Genomic DNA, 19,413 nt, shown 5'->3' on the forward strand with positions numbered 1-19,413 from the left:
TCCGTCGTCCGCGACCGAAACTCTGCGTCGAAATTTCGAGTGCGTGCGAAAATATCAAATCGTTTGCGTCGCTCAACCCATTTTTAATCCATGTTTGCTCCTCTGACAAATATTGATGTTGTCGAATTCCGCACCGCGACCGCGGCCTGATAACGTGTAATTATTACATATGATTATTATTATTATTATTATTACTACTCCCCCTCTCACCAAAAACTTTTACCGTTCGTCGTCGTCGACCGGAGTGAGTTCGTGCCACTGTTGTCATTGTGTGTGTTGTTTATAATAACAATAATAACAATAATAATATGTGGTGGTATTATAGGTAGTGTTCGATTTTATTCTTTTCTTCTCGGTCGGGCCAGAACACCACGCACAGCAATCGTCTTTATTATCATCATCATTACTATTATTATTATTATTATTATTATTATTATTTCGTTGTTCCGTCCGTCGTTCGCGCTTCAATCGCCGTTGTTGTTTGACCGCGATTACACTCTCGCACACATACACACGCACGCACAGACGTAAGTACGTAACCTCGCGAGTCGCGACACAATCGTCGTACACGCACGCTATTGTCATCGTCGTCGGTGTTGTTGTTCTTCAGTTCTTCTCGTCGATCGTAATATTATAGTATATAGTTGTTGTCTTCGTTAATATTATTATCATCGTCGACGTCGTACACCGTTCAACAAGTCATCGACTTTTTATTAATCGTTTCGTCGAATTCTTATCGACCGCGGCTGATGTAACACAATTATAGGTACCTTAGCCATTGTGCCCGGTCGATACTCGCGAGCTTCACGTGCATAATATCATTCCGACGGTGATGTGTGATGGGATTGTTTTTATTTATTTCTGTTAACACCTCAGGTAATATAATACGGTTCCGATCGATGTTATCATAGGATTTTTGTTCGTTTGCCCCGTAGGCGATAGCGTAAAAGCTGTTGAAAAGCTTTGGGTGGCTTTTGTCGGACACGATGTTTTTGCAGATTGCCCTTTGTTCATATTCTTGATCGTAAAATCCATAGTGAAATCACTTTTATTCTTGAAGTATTTTTTTTTTCATGTAGCGTATTTTAACATTTTTCCATAAGAGTATTAATTATCCAATCTTTACTACCTAGGTATAACTAATATTTTTATGATTTTGCTTCAGTCTTTTCCTATAAATTGTTCATAATAATTAGGTTTAATTTGATAGGTTAACTATCAAATAATAATTATACCTAGCCACCTAGGTATACAAACGAGTAACTTCTACCTATTTTGTATTTTTTTTTTTCAGATCTACCTATATTAATTTTATTCTAGATGTCAATGATTAAAAACATGATCAAACGATATGAATATTGATAGTGTTCCAACAAAATTAGACAACATGAATATTGATTGTGTAAATACAAAATCAGACAATATGAATACTGATTGTACCATAACTGAATCAGGCAATATGAATATTCGATGATGTAAAAACAGAAAGCATGTCACCCTGCAAATTAAAGAAGTAAGTTGATTTTTCATTCATTAATAATTAATATTTACCTACGTATTTCATATAATGGATAGGTAAAAGAGTTCCATTAATTAGTTTCATCAAATGAATACCTATGATGTTTTTAATTTTTTGAATTAAATTAAGTCCATATTACTATAAGTTAATAGTAAGGTATGTACTAAACTTAAAGTCAAGTTGATGAATGCAACATAAAAAAATGATTTTTAATTTATCATAATTTTAAAATACTTCATCAGAAATGTTATCTATACTTTTTTATAAACACCAGAACTTCATGGTTACTGACACAGAATAATTTTAAAATTATTTATATAGGAACCAAATGGATAATTATTTTTTGGAATTTTCTTTAATGCAAACTTTTTTTTAATTTAATTTTAAACAATAGTATTACTGGTTTTTGATTTGGCGTGGAAAGAAATTTTTTTCATTTTATTTTGTCTTGCAACACTGAACAATTATCAATAATTTGTAGCCAGTTGTGTAATGAAAGATATCTTGAATATACCTACCCATTAATATGAAATTCTAAGATACCGACTATTACAAAGGTGGTACTTAGGTTTATGATAGTATTTGTTTATTATTTTTTTTTTTAAGTTAATTTCTTAGGAAATTCAACTATCTAAATGATTTTCTTATGTTTTTGGACATATTTTTTAGTACATTGTTCAATTGTAGTAGGTACAACATTATCATAAAACATTAAATAATAATATATCTACTACACGAGCTACTACATTTACATAGTATGTATTATATTATATACATTTTTTTAAATTTCGTACAATGATAAAAATATTTTACTGATAACATAATATAGCAAATATCCATCTTGCTTGTATGTTCATATTATATTTTAAAGTATTATTTTTATCAATTACCAAAAAGTGACACAAACTATATAGCTTTAAATGAAGCTAACTACTCGTGTATATAATTGTTTTAATTTATTATACTTAATATTTATTAATTTAAATGAATGTATGTTTAAATGATGTATCAAATAAATTAATATTTTTGTGAAGGCATCAACCAAAAAAAAACTGAAAAAATACCTATTCTTGAATACTATTCAATGTATCACAAACAAAAACAAATAGTACTTAAAAACATACTAAATAGTAACAGTAATATAAAAAAAAAACTTGAAGACTTCTATAATCATTTAAATATCACATGGTTTATTTTAGATTAAAATTTCATGTACTACCTATAAAAATAATAATTTTAAACTACATTATTAATTTGTTATAGTTTTCCATAAATAAATATAAATCTCATTAAAAAAACTGTTGTACCTATATAAATATTATTTTTAGCCTCTTACATCATGGGACATTAAATGTAAGTCTTTAATGATTATTGAAAATATATTAGGCGTTTTACAGTTTTTATTTATAATTCATTAATTAGTTTGTTCAAAAGATGAGTATAATATATACATTCCATAACACTACTGATACCATTGATATTTAAAAATAAATTGTTCTGTGCTATATTACGGCCGGCAACGGTCGAGTAAGATTACTTTACAGCAATTTTGGGGTTTTCTCTCTCTTGCACCTTATGGGTGTAAGCAATTTTGTCAAAAAAATATTGTCTCATCGTTATTTGTAATCTACTGCAATCACATGATTGATTGTATGGACATTAATAGGAAAACTTGTCAAAAAATGAATATTTCTTTTGAAAATTAACTTGTTTATATAATCTATACTACTTAAACAAAATTATTTACACATATTTTTTCACATAATATTATAAATTTGTTTATCTATAAGGTAATTGAACACTTAACATATAGATTGCAAAATAATATATTTATAATCGTTTTTCATATTTTATATTACCTATTTTTCACAGATCTTAAAAACTTATACAATGGAATATGTAGGTATACAAAAAAAAAATTATAAGTACCTACCTATACTTACTTCTGACAATGAACATAATTTAATAATTTTAACATGCTGTCACTATTTAATAGTACCTAAATAATACTTCTTTAAAACAAAATACTGTAAAAATGAGACACATTTTTTTTATATAATTCTAGTGTATTCTCCTTTAATGTCAAACTAAAAATGAACTGAGAATTTTTTTAATTGTTTAGCATATTTTTATTAAAGCTTATTCTTAGACAAAAATAATTAATATGATTGAAAGTTCCGAGTTAATAATAATAGTTATATGGATAATATTTGATCATTTATAATATTGTCTGTCTAATAATCCAACCATACAATTATTGGGCAACTACCTACCAATTGTATTGATAATGTAATAACAATTTTTTTTTTTTTTTTTAGATCTGAACCGTATGATATTTTCAAACAACTTCCACTTGAAATCATAAATAAAATTGTCCTACATTTAGACTTAAATGATGTTCTGAACTTGAAATTAGTGAACAAGATGTGGCGATGTGTATATGTAAACCAAAATGAGATATGGGCAAGGATTTGTGAGGATTTAAATATACGAATCATTGATTATAGCCGGTGTCTAAATGATAGGTCAAGACATGATTCAGAATGCATAGGATATGCATGTGTAGCTTCAGAAAAATTATTCGGTCCTTTATGTGATTATTGGCAAACGTTTAATCATTATATAATGATTATAAAGAATATAAAAAACAATGATTTTCCAACCATTTATATACGTCGTCCGTGTGTAGAACAATCTTATTGTACTGATGATTATATAGTCAATATAAATTGCCAACTCAAAGACCCAGTTCAAATAATTATTTTAAATGGGGCAAATAAGCCCATAAACAACAAAATTTTGCCAATATTTAATGAATTTGAAAAATTGATTAGATTGAGAAAATATCCCCTCAAAGTAATTGGTAACAAAAGGTACTTGGTATTTGAAATTTGTTCAATTATATTCGTATATTCAATCTCGAAAACTCAATTCACCAAAAGATTTTTTAAAGTGATACAGAAATCTGTTGAATATGGCTTGAATGAGGATGACTTCAACGAAGAGTTCTTAAATAATCATTGTGACACCAAATTTGATTTATATGATCATAAACTAGCAATGGTGCACCCAGCTATTAGTACATTATTTTTAACCGATTTAAGTACTGGAAAAACATATAAAGAATTGGAATTTAGTTCAAGAAAATGCAATGTTGATAGCATGAAATGCTCTGATTATAGACTCATGATTGGAATCACAAGAAGGGTAAATTTATTAATATTATTAGTAATAAAATATGAAACTTTTTCAAAATACTGTATTAGGCAATTGTACTGTTTGTCTGCAAATGATTTTTTAACTTAAGATCTAATAATATTTTTGCCATCCAACTCTTTACACAAAATGCTGTTATCCAACAGTATAACAAATGTCTTGCTAAAAAAATCCATAACTCATTTCAATAAATAAAAAATTGTATTCAGAGAAATTTTAATGATGTAATTTAACTCTCCAACTGTAACTAACTTTTACATATATATTATATATATTACATATAGGTAACAGTTCAGGTTAAATACAGTATAATAATAATTTACTATTTAAACCATAGATAAAATACTAATTAATAATTACTACTCTATATGATTTAAGCTAAATAAAAAGAATTTACAGTGTCCAAAGCGTAGTTAAGTTCAAAAATATATGTTTTTTGTATTTTACATATTATTCTTTTCTATTTTCTTTTTTTTTTGGGTATTTAGATTAAACTTTTGTAGTGTTACATTATGTTTGTAAATACCAACTATTTTACTACATGCCAATTTGTTTATCATTTCCTAGTTAGCTTATAAAATAAATAAATTTACATTTATTATGTTTTGATTTTATTTTTCAGAAAAAAAAAGGCTTAAAAACAGAACATTTGGCAATTGTTTATCACATGAAAGGATGTACACAAAACAATAGATTAAAGATACCCTTGTTAGGGCCTGTTACTCAGTTCAAGGTGACCAGCAATTGTATTGGAGTAGAAAACACAGGTTCTGCAACTCCATTTATCACAAAGCAAAAAAATTCATACTTAAATGTGTTTTGGCTTGAATGCGATACATTTTCATTTGACTGTACTAGAAAGTATATTTATTATAATGTTAATCAAAGTATATTTCAGTATGACCTATTTAAGTCCATGTTGTCCAAATTTGAAGTAGTACAAAAAATAGCTGTCGATGCAATTTCAAATCTCTTACCTCTAACACCTATAAATGATAGATATTTGTTAGTTCGATCGACTTTTCCAAATTCATATGATATATTTGATGTTAAAGAACATGTTTGTGTTAGGTCAATACAATTAACTGCAGGGTATTCATTAGTTCATGTGGGTAAGCTATCTATAATGTTCTCTAATTCCAGTCAATTTATGGTAATTGCATTTAGTTAATTATGTAATTTTTTTTTTGTACAACAGTTTTTTATATATATATATATATATATTATGATTATTATTTTAAACTCTATTACTATGCAATGTTTATTGCAAATGATTATTTGTTTATTAATTATGAATTTAAAAACAAAAATATTTTTGAAATTATAAACTAACTGAAGGTTATTTGGTTAGATAATTGGGTTAACTTACTATGATTGTGTTCAAGAGGATAATATATTCATTTGTAGCATAATATTTGTATAACATTTTTTTTATTATTTGATTTATTTGATTTTTCTTATATTTTGTGTTAGATTTAGTATTACATTTTCATTTGGATTGTACATTTTTTTTCAATAATACTGCTTTTTTCTTTTTTTCATTTGAAAAAAAGTGCATTTTACTAACATTAAATTTACTCTATGAAATTAATTAAAATAATTACTGTTTGTCATAAAAAAAAAAAATGTATTCATTACAAAAATTATTGTTAATACTTAATTGTTGTATAAGGTTAATTTGAAAAATAATTGTTTGAATATATAATTTAAGTTAATATATATTTTAATAATTAGGTATTATAATATATTAGTATAAAGTTGTTAAGTAATTAATTTAAACTTATCATTTAATATGAATAAAAGATTTAATTTCTCATCTAATATCTTGATTGTATAATTATTTTTGAATCATTTAACAAAGTCTCACATATTATTAAATACTTCTGAATAATATTATTTTATGATTAATGTCATAATAAATAATATATATTGCCTTTGCGTACAAATTATGACAGGAAGGTACTAGTAGTAATTGGCGCCGCGAAAGCAGACGGAGGCGCCGTCGGTTTAAAACTGAAAAAAAGGTAGGTACTAGTAGAAAAAAAAAATTAAACTTGCTTCCAAGTGATTAAAAATATAAAACAATTAAAAGTAAGGACCTTAAAATTGTTCAACAGTATATATTTTTAATTTGTTTTTATTTATTATTAAAAACTACAAACACAATATATAATAATAATAATAATATAATATAGTACATGATATATCAATAGGTTTAACGTATAATGGTTTTATTTTTATAACACCCAAAATTAATATGACAAAGTATAAATATGGATTTAGAACTTCATTATTATGAGTTCATTAATTATTTAATATGTTGATGATAATAATAATAAAAATAATGATAAATAACTAATTCTATACTGAATCGTATGTACATGTAAACTAACCTATAAGTAGTACACCAATTTGTTGAAATGGCAAGTACAATGTTTAAAAAAAAATTATTGAGCTTAAATTTTTTGTACGCTTTAAAACTATACATCGATACTACATTTTACTACGACAGCGCAGGGCAAGTCGATTGCATTGCGCTTGAGTTCAGTCTAATACGTTGAAACAATTGGCAAATTTGTGAATCGACGTGCGAGTGCGTCGACTGTTTGTATGAGAATGTTTAAACGAAAGAAAATTTATGAAAAAAATCTATAAATGCGTGTGTCTCCAAAACACCTGCGTGAATGTTATGTGTTTTTCATTGCAGTGGCGGCCATGTTAAGTGAGAGTGAACCGATTTAAAACCTAAACGCTACATTTTATGGAAATTTTGAGCGTGACCATGTGCGCGTGTGATGAACGATGTGATCGATGACGAGATGACAGATAATAATAATGAATAATGTAATATTGAGCCCTCCGGCACGAGCGTATGATGAAATCTCTCATCTGTTACGACGTGACTCTGTGTCGCCTCCCACGCTTATTGGCACGGAGGTAGGCGCTTCTGTCTCGTGTCTGGATGACTTCTTTACGAATGATGTTCTGATGTTGTTGAATGGCATCTCGACGGCTACGGTGAGTGCCACGGACACCATGATGATGGCCAGCATCTCCTTGATGTTAATCTGCGGAAAAAACGCACACATGATCGATGAATATTATGATATAACTGTCGATTGAAAGTGGTGTGAGGCCTATGGGTGCCTACTTTACAAATTTTAAGGGAAGGATCATCATTGCAGTGGTCAATTTTCTTGGTTAGGGAGGAGGGAGGGCAAAATCAGAAAAAAATAAAATAATTTAACTACCGATAACGTTATTACTAAGTAAAATTAAGACTAATATTGGTAATTTGTTGTTTCAGTTTGTGAAATTAACAATTTTCAACATTATTGTAGTTAGGTAGGTACCTATATATTTTGAAATATCCTTAAACGATATCCATTTTTAATAAAATTGTTATATCAACTATAATAATAATAATACAGTTGACAAAAATTGAAATGTTAAACTCTCACAAAACTTGAAAAAAAAATGAAATCATAAATTATACAACTAACTATAACTCATAATGTATAGATAGTTTTGAGAAAAAGCGATTTGAAGTTTAAAGAGTTATTTATGTGTGCAGTTGAAACTAAAAACTTATATTATACTTATAAACATGCTTTACAACAGTGGCGGTCAAATTATTTTGTCAATGGGGGACGGGTTGATATGACTGATTTTTTTAACATAATAATATACTATTTGATTAATGATTACCTATTACCATGTATATATATATATATAAGCATAATAAATGTAAATATTAGAATACCGTAAACAATATAGCTATCACTCGATTTTACGAATAATAGGTAGGTAGTAAAGGTTTAACTGTGTCCGCAGGTCTGTACATTTCGACCGATTTTGCGCAATGATTGATTTTATATTCAGAAAACATAATAATATAATTATAGTGTCCAGACGCCAATCTGATATTCTAGCCGCGACCGTTATAAGTATAATATTATGAAATTACCTTTGCATGTTCTTATTGTGTAGACACCGCGCCGCCGCCGGTGCACACAAACTGTTTTTATTATTTTTATTATTATTATCAATGTTGCTTTTTATTCTTTATACAAATACATAAATATATTACAATGCTGCTGTCGATGAAAATTTTGAAATAAATCATGAAATATCTTTTTTTTTTCATTCAAAATTAAATTATTGATATACCTACCCATAACATTATGTGCAATTGACAAGCGAATAAACAATATTCTCACAATGGTCAAATATTCAAAACGAGTTATTGTCAATTTAAAATATTCAGACTTGGTAGATCGAAATAGATGTCTGGATTAGTGCAAATGTTGGTATCGTAAAAATAGACGATCAAAGTCATGACCGCCAAATGCTACAACATGGGTTTCAACTTTGAACTTGCATAATTTTTAAATGTTATACACCGTTACAGCTATACAGATCTGACTTGGAAGTCAAAAGTTTACTATCAAATCGTAATAAAATACTTATCCTAATAGCTTAAAATATTTCTGTTTTACTTAAGTAACTCCTTATTATTTCTATTGTTGCCCCAAGCATGAAGCAATAGCAAAGTAGGTACCTATTAAATACTTTTGAAATAGGTATTTATCCTATGAAATTATATTTAAAAATACAAAAACTGGTACGTTTAATTCTACGGATATTTGTGTCTGTTCACTTTGTATCAACTAAATTTAAAAAAATATATTCAACCATGAAAATTATTTGTACGATTGTACCTATAGGTACCTACCTATACAACGCTATACCAAAAATAATTTACGTAGACAAATTCCAACACGAAAAGCTCTGACTGATTAATAACTACTTGTGTATACAAAAATATTTTATGTATAGGTAATGTATTTTAAATTTGTTTTTATAAATACTGTTTTACTCAATTATTTAAACTATACATACCTATTACCTATACCTATTGTCTGTTTTAAATAAATTTCAAAAGTATTTTTAATTTAAGTATGAGTAGGAATATTATGGTATAGGTACGCTATCTTAATTTGTTGTGGTAAGTGTAATACACTTATTTATTTCTATTACTATTGGCCATTTAAGTTTTTGAAATAAATGAACAACCTTTGACTACTATTGAGGGATGAGGTTGAAGCATAACCGTATGTTCCACTCTCCCCAATTTCCACAAGTATTCAATTGCTTGAATACTTTAAAAAGTATATATTTCATACCATTATACTGACTGAGTGGGTGTAAATGTGTAGGATACATCATTCATATTAGTCTAGTAGGATACACATAAATATTAACATATTATACATCTATACTTACGATCAATCCAAAACTGTATTCCAATGCAGATCTATGACTTCCCACGTTGTAGAAAAATACCGGAAATTGAGTTAAGTAGAACGTGTAAGACAAACGTGTGCACACGATAAATCCTTTCCAAGAAAACAACGACGATACGAATCCTAAAAAAAAAAACATAATATTAATGAAATATGAGTAAAATCCGATGAAATGATTATAACATCTATGTACATTATACAATATATGTAAATTAAACACCTAAAATGTGTATGGGAAATAAATTATATACGAATTTGTGAATAAATAATCTTATAGACAGAGTTTCGGAAATATATTATATAAATACTTCGAGCAACAGTCCATCGGCTTAACTATAGGGTCTAGGGGTGCTTTTAGTCCATGATTTATTTTCAACTTTAATTTGACAGGGTTTCTCTAGTCCCTTTAACTGTTAAACTCCAGTGACGCTTATGATGGGGTACACCCCGGGGCCCGGGGTTATTTTGATCTTTTGTTTTCTAGGATTCTAACCACTATTAAATCCTATAGTTGCAGGCATGTGACAAGTCACAACATTGGTTGATTTTATCTAGACGAATACTGAGATAAATATTTTAGATAGAAATATTACTAATCAAGACAAATTTCTCGTCATCTGTTGACTGTTGTGGTCATGCTGATGGTCATTTATGTCACGTTATCATCATCAATTTCACATTGCGAAAGTATGACGGATCAGGTTATTTTATTAGAAGAACATTTTTAATTATTACTTTATTATAATTTATTAATTATTAACATATTACGTATTGTTCTATATTATGTTTATTTATTTTATATCTATACCTAACAAGTAACAACGTAGGTAGTCAGTATTTCAAAATATAATGAGCTACGTTGAAAAATAAAACTATAGTATTAAGTATTAATTAAAGATACAAAGAAAAAGGAAACAATCATAATTCATAATTATTTATTTTTTAATAAAAATATTTATTACATTATGTTATGCATACAAAAACAGTTATTAATATAAGAAATTACAATAATAACAACAATTTATTTATTTTATTTTTATGTAAGTGCACCTATAAGTTTTAATTCCAAAAATGTAAAACACCCAAAGGTCCAAAGTTGACATAAAAATTGGTCCCAATTAATATGGGAAATACATTCAACGAGGTGATAAACTTCAATCAAGACGTGCCTATACTGTTTATAGAGTTTACGAACTACAATAAAATGTTTATAAAAATAAGTATGATAAATATAATAATATGTATAAAAATAATATGTTTACAATAAGGGTCATTGGGTGTCTTGGTAGAAGTCAGAAGCAAAAAAATGTTCACACAATAAAAATGATGAAAATAATTTTTGTAAATTAAGCGTAATAGTAAATACCTGTTGAGTATAGTGAAAAGTTATAACAGCTGTCAGCTTTCCATACTTGCGACATTGTGATTATTGAGGTACATAACATTTACAAATTACTAAGAATAATATTTTATCTGTATTTTTACAGAAGTTGTAGATTCTGAACAGAGCGATGAATCATAAATGTAGGTACCTATTGGTTTTACAATGATGTGTGTCTCTAGAAATTTGCTCGTTCAAACCAGTGTGAAAAAAAAAACGTTGGTATAATATAATCACAGCATTACAGTACCTAACTCGTTATATTAAACAAACATGAAAACTAAACCTGAAATTTATTATGTTAATATTTTTCTATCATTAAAGTGGAAATTGATAAATAGAGTTTAACATAAAAGTATAAAACTTATGTGGGGGGAATTAAAAGTATAAAAACTGAAAATTGAGAATAATATTAGGTACTGTCGAAAAAACCACCGAATTCAATAGTATTAATTTACAACGGAATTTATATTAGGCCATTTGGGTGACGTATTTTTGCACACCCACAACCGAATCAAATTTAATACTTTGGTGAATTAAAACGAATATCTACAGCTTAATATGTGGAAAAAATAGCACAAGGTAGTTCGGTTACGATTTACAACGGTTTATTTTTTTTTCATTACTTATTACAGCCCACGGGATGTTATACAATCGATAAAGACACACAATAACAATTCATTTACACGGATATAAAAATATAGTAAATAAATATAAGTGTATAATATATGTCTAATGTCTATGTAAAAAATAACTTGTTCTGACTAAATGAATCATCATCGCCTATAGCCGAAACACTGTTGTTGTTTCGAAAAGTATTGTTTTTACTTCTAAATCGTAGCTAGTAATCATTATTAAGTGTGTGACAAAACCACTATAAACTTTTGATTTTTAATTAGCAAGTGGCATTGTGGCATTATAGATATGTGAACTATGATGTATTTTTAATTTCATAATCTGAATCAAATTATCATAATAAATTACCATACTATTACAATTTTGACGAATAAAGGTACAGTATTTTTTATTTATATGGGTAATACAAACGTTTATGTTTCCAACACGGAAACGCAAGTTGTGAAGCGAAGTTCAAGTTTATCGGAAAATAATGTATAGTAATGCACTATATCCGCTGATGTAAATTTTTAACGATCAATAAACAATGCTTTTAACGTTCGATTTTTTTTATTCTGTATATACATGTGCAACCGTCACAGTAAAAAAAACCAATCGTAAAAACATGCTTTCGTACTTTCAATAGTACAAGGGACTCGTTGGTCGTGTAAATACATGGTTTTGGTACCAAAATAATAATGAAAAGTTGTAGACCCAGTCCGCCCCTCTGCAGGCTGTGCCATATATCAGGACTTTATAGTTTATACCCAGTTGCAGTGTCATAATAATAAAATTATTTATTCAAACAGTATAACGTAGGTACCTCCATTGCCCGTGTATGAGACGAATATAATCCAACTGAAAAAAATGCACCAATAGATGGGCGCAAAAGCCGCATAATTGGCTGCATCGCTGGCGTTGTACACATAATCGATGTCACCCATTTTGGCAGGGTGTATAAACGCTTCGTAGAAAAATCCAATAGCGACGATCCAACCCAACTTCAAGTGGCCCTAAATGACAAAACATTCAATATTATTAATGGTTTCTATTTTGGTTTTGATAATAACAATAATCTTCACAATCTTCAAGTTTCTAGAATGTTAACTAAATACAAACGATTTACACTTTAAAGACTATAATATTTTAACTTTATTAATAGTGGCTAATATCTTAGCTCAATAACAATAATATAATATCAAAAATATACCTATATATACCTATATGCATAATCATTCATGACATCGGAAAATTTTTATCTAAAATCTAATCGCACTTCGCTGTATTTTCAACTATTTTGTATACCTAACTACTTCAGTGGGGTATTTTGAATTAGTTTTAATATATATTATAATTAAAAGTGTTTTTATTATATACTTTAATGAAAATTTACACTTTCACATTCACATGATAGAAATTTGATTTATAAAATCGTAGTAAATATTGTAACAATTCTATCGACATGAATATACATATTACTATTTATAAAATATGAACATAAATAATGATTAACAGACTTACGCTTTTCAAAGGGTAGTTTCTTCCTACGTATCGCAGGCAGTAACCCAATAAAATGCCCATAATGTACACGGTCAACCTGTGAGTTGGTAAAATGTATGAGAAGTCTGCAGTATCGTACATTTGCGAAACCCTGTAGAAGTGACAAAAAAGTGTCATATATTACTAAAGTTACCATAATATGTATCTATAATCTATATACTATAGAGTATAGGCTGTAAGAAAATTACAAAAAAAACCAGGACAAAACAATTTTCTGAATCGAAAGTGCACACCATTACAACGGTAACTCAGATGGTAATTAAGAAAAATAAATTAAATAACTTTTACTTAAATAAGTTATGTTAATATTCTTTATTATATTACTTTTATAGATATTTGAATATATATATTTTTGGTCTACTTATATAAAACATAAATTTCTTATAACGTTTATTAACTAGGGGAAGGCGGGGCAGTACTGTATGGTTAAGCTTCCATGGCTAACAATAAATCATGTAATTTTTAACATAATGCAAATTTTTAAACTTATATAAATAGAAAAACTTACGGCCTATAACTTTTATTTGAAACTTTTTTACGTTTTTTTTTTTTAAAAATATTTGTAATATTGTAATTTGTGTTTTACTTTTTTTTGGAAAATATGAATTTACCAAAAACCTGGGGTAATACCGTATGTAGTCTGGGGCATAACAGGACATGGCTTTTATATCATATAATTTTTGACGAAATTAAATTTTTTAAACTGGTATACATTGAAAAAAATAAGAAAGTAATTAAGAAAAATAAATTAAATAACTTTTACTTAAATAAGTTATGTTAATATTCTTTATTATAAAACTTTTATAGATATTTGAATATATAAATGTTTGGCCTATTGATGTAAAACCAAAATTTCTTATAACGTTTATTAACTAGGTAGGTACCTATTATAGTTATAGCCAACTAACTCAAATAATTTGATTTCATTAACTTTCCCCCATCTTTTATAAATAAACCTATACCTAATAACAATCATGTCCTACATAACCTAATAACAATCTTTTATAAATAAACCTATACCTAATAATGACCTGTCATAATGATAGCACAAATGTAAATGAATAATAAATAATGTGTATAATTTACGAGCTTCCAAAATTGATAAACAAGTTCAATTTTTTTGTTAGCGTCACGTAGTATCGAAGTCCGGTTGAGATAGTGGCCAACCCCAGGAGAGCGGCCATGCTCCTTCTAGGCCACTTCCACAGAGTCCACACGAGCAACGGTGACACCATGAACAGCTGTGAATCGATTCCGATATGATGCGTATGCGACAAGCACTGCAAAGTACAAGTTAAATGTGTTACATTATATATTAAGTGTTAATATTGTAATTTTTATAATATTAATAATATTAGGCACCTAAGTATATAATAGTATATCCTGAAGTGACTATATTATAGTATATGGGGCAAAGGGGATTAATCCTACCCTAAAAATTGCCTGAGCCCATCCCCCCTATGAAAAAAATGATAATCTTCCCATGATAATATAATATACTATCTATATCCGTGGTTCTAAGCATATAGTGCCGCAATGCGTATCACCAAAAAAAAAAAGGTTTGACAAATTGTTTTATCTTTGATCTTAATGTTTAGCGTGTCACCATTTATTTGGTTTAAAGTTAGGGTGTTGTCGTGAACAAATGAGAACTACTGGTCTATATCTATAATCTATATATAATAATATATTCTCCATACCCTGCAAACGATTATTATTGAGTTGCATTTCAAGTTTCTACTGCAAAGTAAAAGCGTATAGGGATAATAGTTATTCGCGAATTGTAATAAGTTTGTGAATTGTGATGATAATATTATTATCGTGTACACATTTTCGATTAACGGTAGGTACACCTGCATAATTTTTATTGATTTAACAACATTTAGTATAAGAATAAAACATAAACGAGTCGGATACTTATAAATAATTAGTGCAGAAAAGTCATTGCGCTAAAATATAATTTAATTTAATTGCGTCATTACCTACTCATTATACTATAATATAGGTAGTAGGTACTCATTTTGAGGTACTCAAATTACATCGAAAAACAATGAATTATTCATAGCGTTTTATTGAAAAAAAAATACATAAATTAAATATTGTATTCCAATATAAAATACGCATACCAATTAGTTAATTATAAAACGTATAATTTAATTAATAGAATTATCAGCTATATGTAAATATGTAATATACATATATGTATCATATTTAATAATTAAATTCATCAAAATTGAAAAAATTATATACTGAAATAACTAATGAGTACCCAATTCTGCAATATAAAATTAACATTATTTAATATTAATCATTGCATGAATCTTATGTATTTATTTTTAATTTTCGAAGACGTATTACGTTATTTTCGTAAGATTGCATTATATAATATGTATACAATTTTCAATAAATTAATTAATTTTAGTCTAAGGGTTAAATTAATTAAACTTTGTAGCTAATGTCAAGAATATATTATCTACAAAGTTTTCTGACAAATAGTTTAAATGGAACAATAATATTATACAAAGTAAGATATCTGTTATCACTTTTGGTGCGTTCACGGTGCTTCTAAATCGATTGATTAACAAATAACTTATCATCTACAGGTTTGATGTTCAATTTTTAAAATTAAGAAAAATAATCTGCTCTAGAATATGAGAGGAAAAAATGTATATTGTAATTTAAAGAAGTAAAAAGTAAAATAATGATAGTAATAAAAGTTAATAAAAATAAATTTAAAAATCTAATAATAATTTCAAATAATAATAAAATGTTTTTTAAGATATATTAATTTACTGAATGGAAATTATGTAAAAAAGTTAATTTTTTCCAAAATAAATTGAAGTGCTATGTGTAAATTGTGGGAAAAATAAATAAATATTAAACTCTTATACAAACTGTGATAAAGTACATCAACATTATATTAGGTATCTACCTACGATAATTATTGTATAGCAATCAAGAGTTATATACAATTGGAAATATTGCTGATATTACAAACCAAATTTAAAGTATCGGTAGGTACTTAAAACCTTTGATATTTTAGTGTTAGATGCATTAAAAGAAGTGCGTGGCTTTGTCCATGTCAGTCAATTAAATGTGTATTTGTGTTAAAAACTAACAATAAATGTTTAAGTTTTTTTGAATCAGTTTTATTCAATATTGAATTTACATTGATGTTTAGCCAGAAAGTTAAACAACGATTAGCATAAAATAATATTTAAAATTTAAAATTTATTTTGAAGCAAAAAAAGTGGTAGGTAATAACACACGTTCTATAATCCATAATAATACGTGTAAATTGGTTGTAAATAAATTAAAATAATATTTTACAAGAAAAAAAATTCTCGGTACATATTATAACCATAAACTAGATTCTACAATTGAACGTCAAACAGTAAGAAATAGTATTAAAAGAAATAAATGACTAAAAATCGTATTAATGAACAACCATCTAAAATAATATTTAATAACAACTTTTAACTTACTTAGTTATATAGTTATTACTTATTATAGGTATTAGGTACCTATTTGCATTATGATCGTAAAATACATTTTTTAATGCACATTAATCATTTCTTTCTTTTAAATATATTGTCACGGATACCCAGATTGTATAATATTATGTCTACTTATAAAAAATTATTGCAGTTAGTGTACCTTATCGGGTTTATTACTGTTTGTATATTTTTTTAGTCTCAGTTTACAGTCGTACACATTGACTTTTAAAAAAGTTTATTTTGTCATAGCAAGAAGACCATTTCTCGATAAAAGAAATTAATCATGCACCTACTTATCTGACCTATTTATATAACACTATGTGTACTGTGCAGTATAACCAGTAAATACCAGAATAAATCATATTGTAATATAAATATATAATTTTTATCCAGAAGAAGTTTGTAAAGTACCTAGTAATGCAATCTAATTATTTTAATTCCCATGAAGTCACATTACCGAGAACACAATAGCATATTGTGTGGCTATTTCAGCCGCGGGCTACCTATAGGTACGGCACGAACCGCAGACGAGGGCGACATTTTGCCCAATACTGAAATTGCCTTCCCGCACGAGCCACACATATTATTTTATATCACGCCTCTGCATTTACCGATTACGGCAAAGGTATTGCAGGGATCTATGCAACAACTAGATTATTCTACGAAAACAATATATTTTCATGAAAGAATCGATTTGCTTTTATTTATATTAAGCGTCATGCACGGAGGTTATAATATTATGAATATAAGATGTAACCAAAAGTTTATGTTTTGTAAGGACCGTGGTATAGATTTTTGTGTCTGGTTGTGAAGGGGATAGGTGACTTTACGTATATGCGAGCCCAGCCTTTTTGGGATTTTCATTTTGACACTGGACGGAAAAAGGTCGCTTTCTAACGCTTCGACCGTTATTGAATACTTAACTTCCAATGCAGGCGTGATAAAAAAGGTTTTACAAGTCAATGATATATTTTATAACACGGTCGCACTATGTATAGCTATACAAATTACAATATTTAATAATTATATATTATTATTATGCATTATTATGAATTATACCAATATACAATTTAAAATAAATTTATTTGAGGTATATTTGTATATTATATAATATACTGCTATATTACATCCTCTCATTCCTCGTTTAGTAATTAGTATTACCATATTTTTGAAGCCAAAGTAGTTGTGGATGAACAGGAAGTTTCTCCACCATGTTTTTTCGCAAATGTCAGCGTGGTGTTTGACCACTAGATTCCATTGCGGACCGGAACCCAAATTTGGTAAAATCAGCGTGCAGAACAATATGATGGCGCCCATCGTCGGCACTAGTCTGCAATGTCAAATGATAGTTAAAAATATTAATAATATTTTACCTAATGGTTTAACATAAAATTCACGTTTTATTGTATAAGAGAAAAAAATATAGATGTCGGTGAACACTTAGTGACGGTTCGCTGGTCGAGGTAACTAAGTAAATGAGGCTATGCACTTCACATATGTAATAAGTGGGAAGGAAAGAAAATTACAAATTATTTATTAAATTTTAAATTTCTACAGATTTGAACAATTATTTATTACTTAAATAGTCTTAGAATAATTAAGTTTTTTTAAAGTTTTGTTAATTAATCCAGAAAATTATAAACTGCACGATAACTATATGACAATTGTGACATCGTTCACATCCCACCACTGTCAACTATAGTGAGGTGAAGTATAAATTTGCCTTAAGTTCTCACTGGTACCAATAAAAATATAAGATAAAAGGGAGCCAAAAATATAGGATAAAATGGGAAAGTAAAAATATCTCACTCAAAAGTTTGATCAATAATAATGTTATGGTAATTATAAACTATGATGAAAGAAGAAAATAAAAATTGGTATTATGTCATAATTTGTACATTTCTTATCACATTGATCTTTATCATTATACAAAATTTGTAATCTCAATACCTATGTAATTAGTTATAAAATTATGTAATGTAGTCACGATTATAAAAAAATATAATACCTATATGGCAATATGTTCTTTATATTCGTGGTAGTTATGAGAACATTTTTTTCTCCACCACATAAGAGGATGTCAGCGCACTATTTGTATTCTCTCTCTGGCCCATGTCGCAACATAGATAAAACGCATTTATGTAGAATCATTTTTTTTTTATGTTTTTAAGTAATCTTGGAGTAAAATCACCTATTACAAAACTTATTACAAAAAGATATCACTTATTACAAAAAGATAAAAAAATAATATTTTTGAGGGAATGACATATCGATTTGTCTAATTAATATTTTCTCAAAACAGCTTAAACATAATTTAAA

At 27.6% G+C, this 19,413-nt stretch overlaps 2 protein-coding genes across 4 annotated transcripts in view; one reads left to right on the plus strand and one right to left on the minus strand.

Annotated features, from left to right (window-relative positions):
• The first annotated feature begins 33 nt into the window (after positions 1 to 33).
• LOC100572757 lies at positions 34 to 6,556 on the plus strand. 3 transcript variants are annotated; one of them, XM_008179945.3, is made up of 4 exons: positions 34 to 156; positions 1,295 to 1,513; positions 3,838 to 4,726; positions 5,358 to 6,556. In XM_008179945.3, the coding sequence occupies exons 2-4, from the start codon at positions 1,491 to 1,493 to the stop codon at positions 5,904 to 5,906; spliced, it is 1,461 nt and encodes a 486-aa protein (XP_008178167.1). In that variant the 5' UTR covers positions 34 to 156; positions 1,295 to 1,490; the 3' UTR covers positions 5,907 to 6,556. The 3 variants fall into 3 exon arrangements, with proteins under 3 accessions (XP_008178167.1, XP_016656022.1, XP_003241230.1); XM_016800533.2 differs by lacking the exon at positions 34 to 156 and adding an exon at positions 431 to 527; XM_003241182.4 differs by lacking the exon at positions 34 to 156 and adding an exon at positions 738 to 876.
• A 273-nt stretch (positions 6,557 to 6,829) lies between these two features.
• LOC100165956 (regulator of hypoxia-inducible factor 1) overlaps positions 6,830 to 19,413 on the minus strand; it is a 70,888-nt gene continuing 58,304 nt past the window's right edge. The window contains exons 8-13 of the mRNA XM_001942673.5: positions 18,256 to 18,424; positions 14,684 to 14,877; positions 13,559 to 13,688; positions 12,861 to 13,050; positions 10,022 to 10,164; positions 6,830 to 7,803 (exon numbers count right to left, since the gene is read on the minus strand). Of these exons, the coding sequence (XP_001942708.2) occupies positions 7,621 to 7,803; positions 10,022 to 10,164; positions 12,861 to 13,050; positions 13,559 to 13,688; positions 14,684 to 14,877; positions 18,256 to 18,424 (1,009 nt within the window). The 3' untranslated portion in view covers positions 6,830 to 7,620. The remainder of the gene's footprint in view (positions 7,804 to 10,021; positions 10,165 to 12,860; positions 13,051 to 13,558; positions 13,689 to 14,683; positions 14,878 to 18,255; positions 18,425 to 19,413) is intronic.

The sequence above is a fragment of the Acyrthosiphon pisum genome, chromosome X (assembly GCF_005508785.2).
Source record: "Acyrthosiphon pisum isolate AL4f chromosome X, pea_aphid_22Mar2018_4r6ur, whole genome shotgun sequence".
Taxonomy (NCBI): domain Eukaryota; kingdom Metazoa; phylum Arthropoda; class Insecta; order Hemiptera; family Aphididae; genus Acyrthosiphon; species Acyrthosiphon pisum.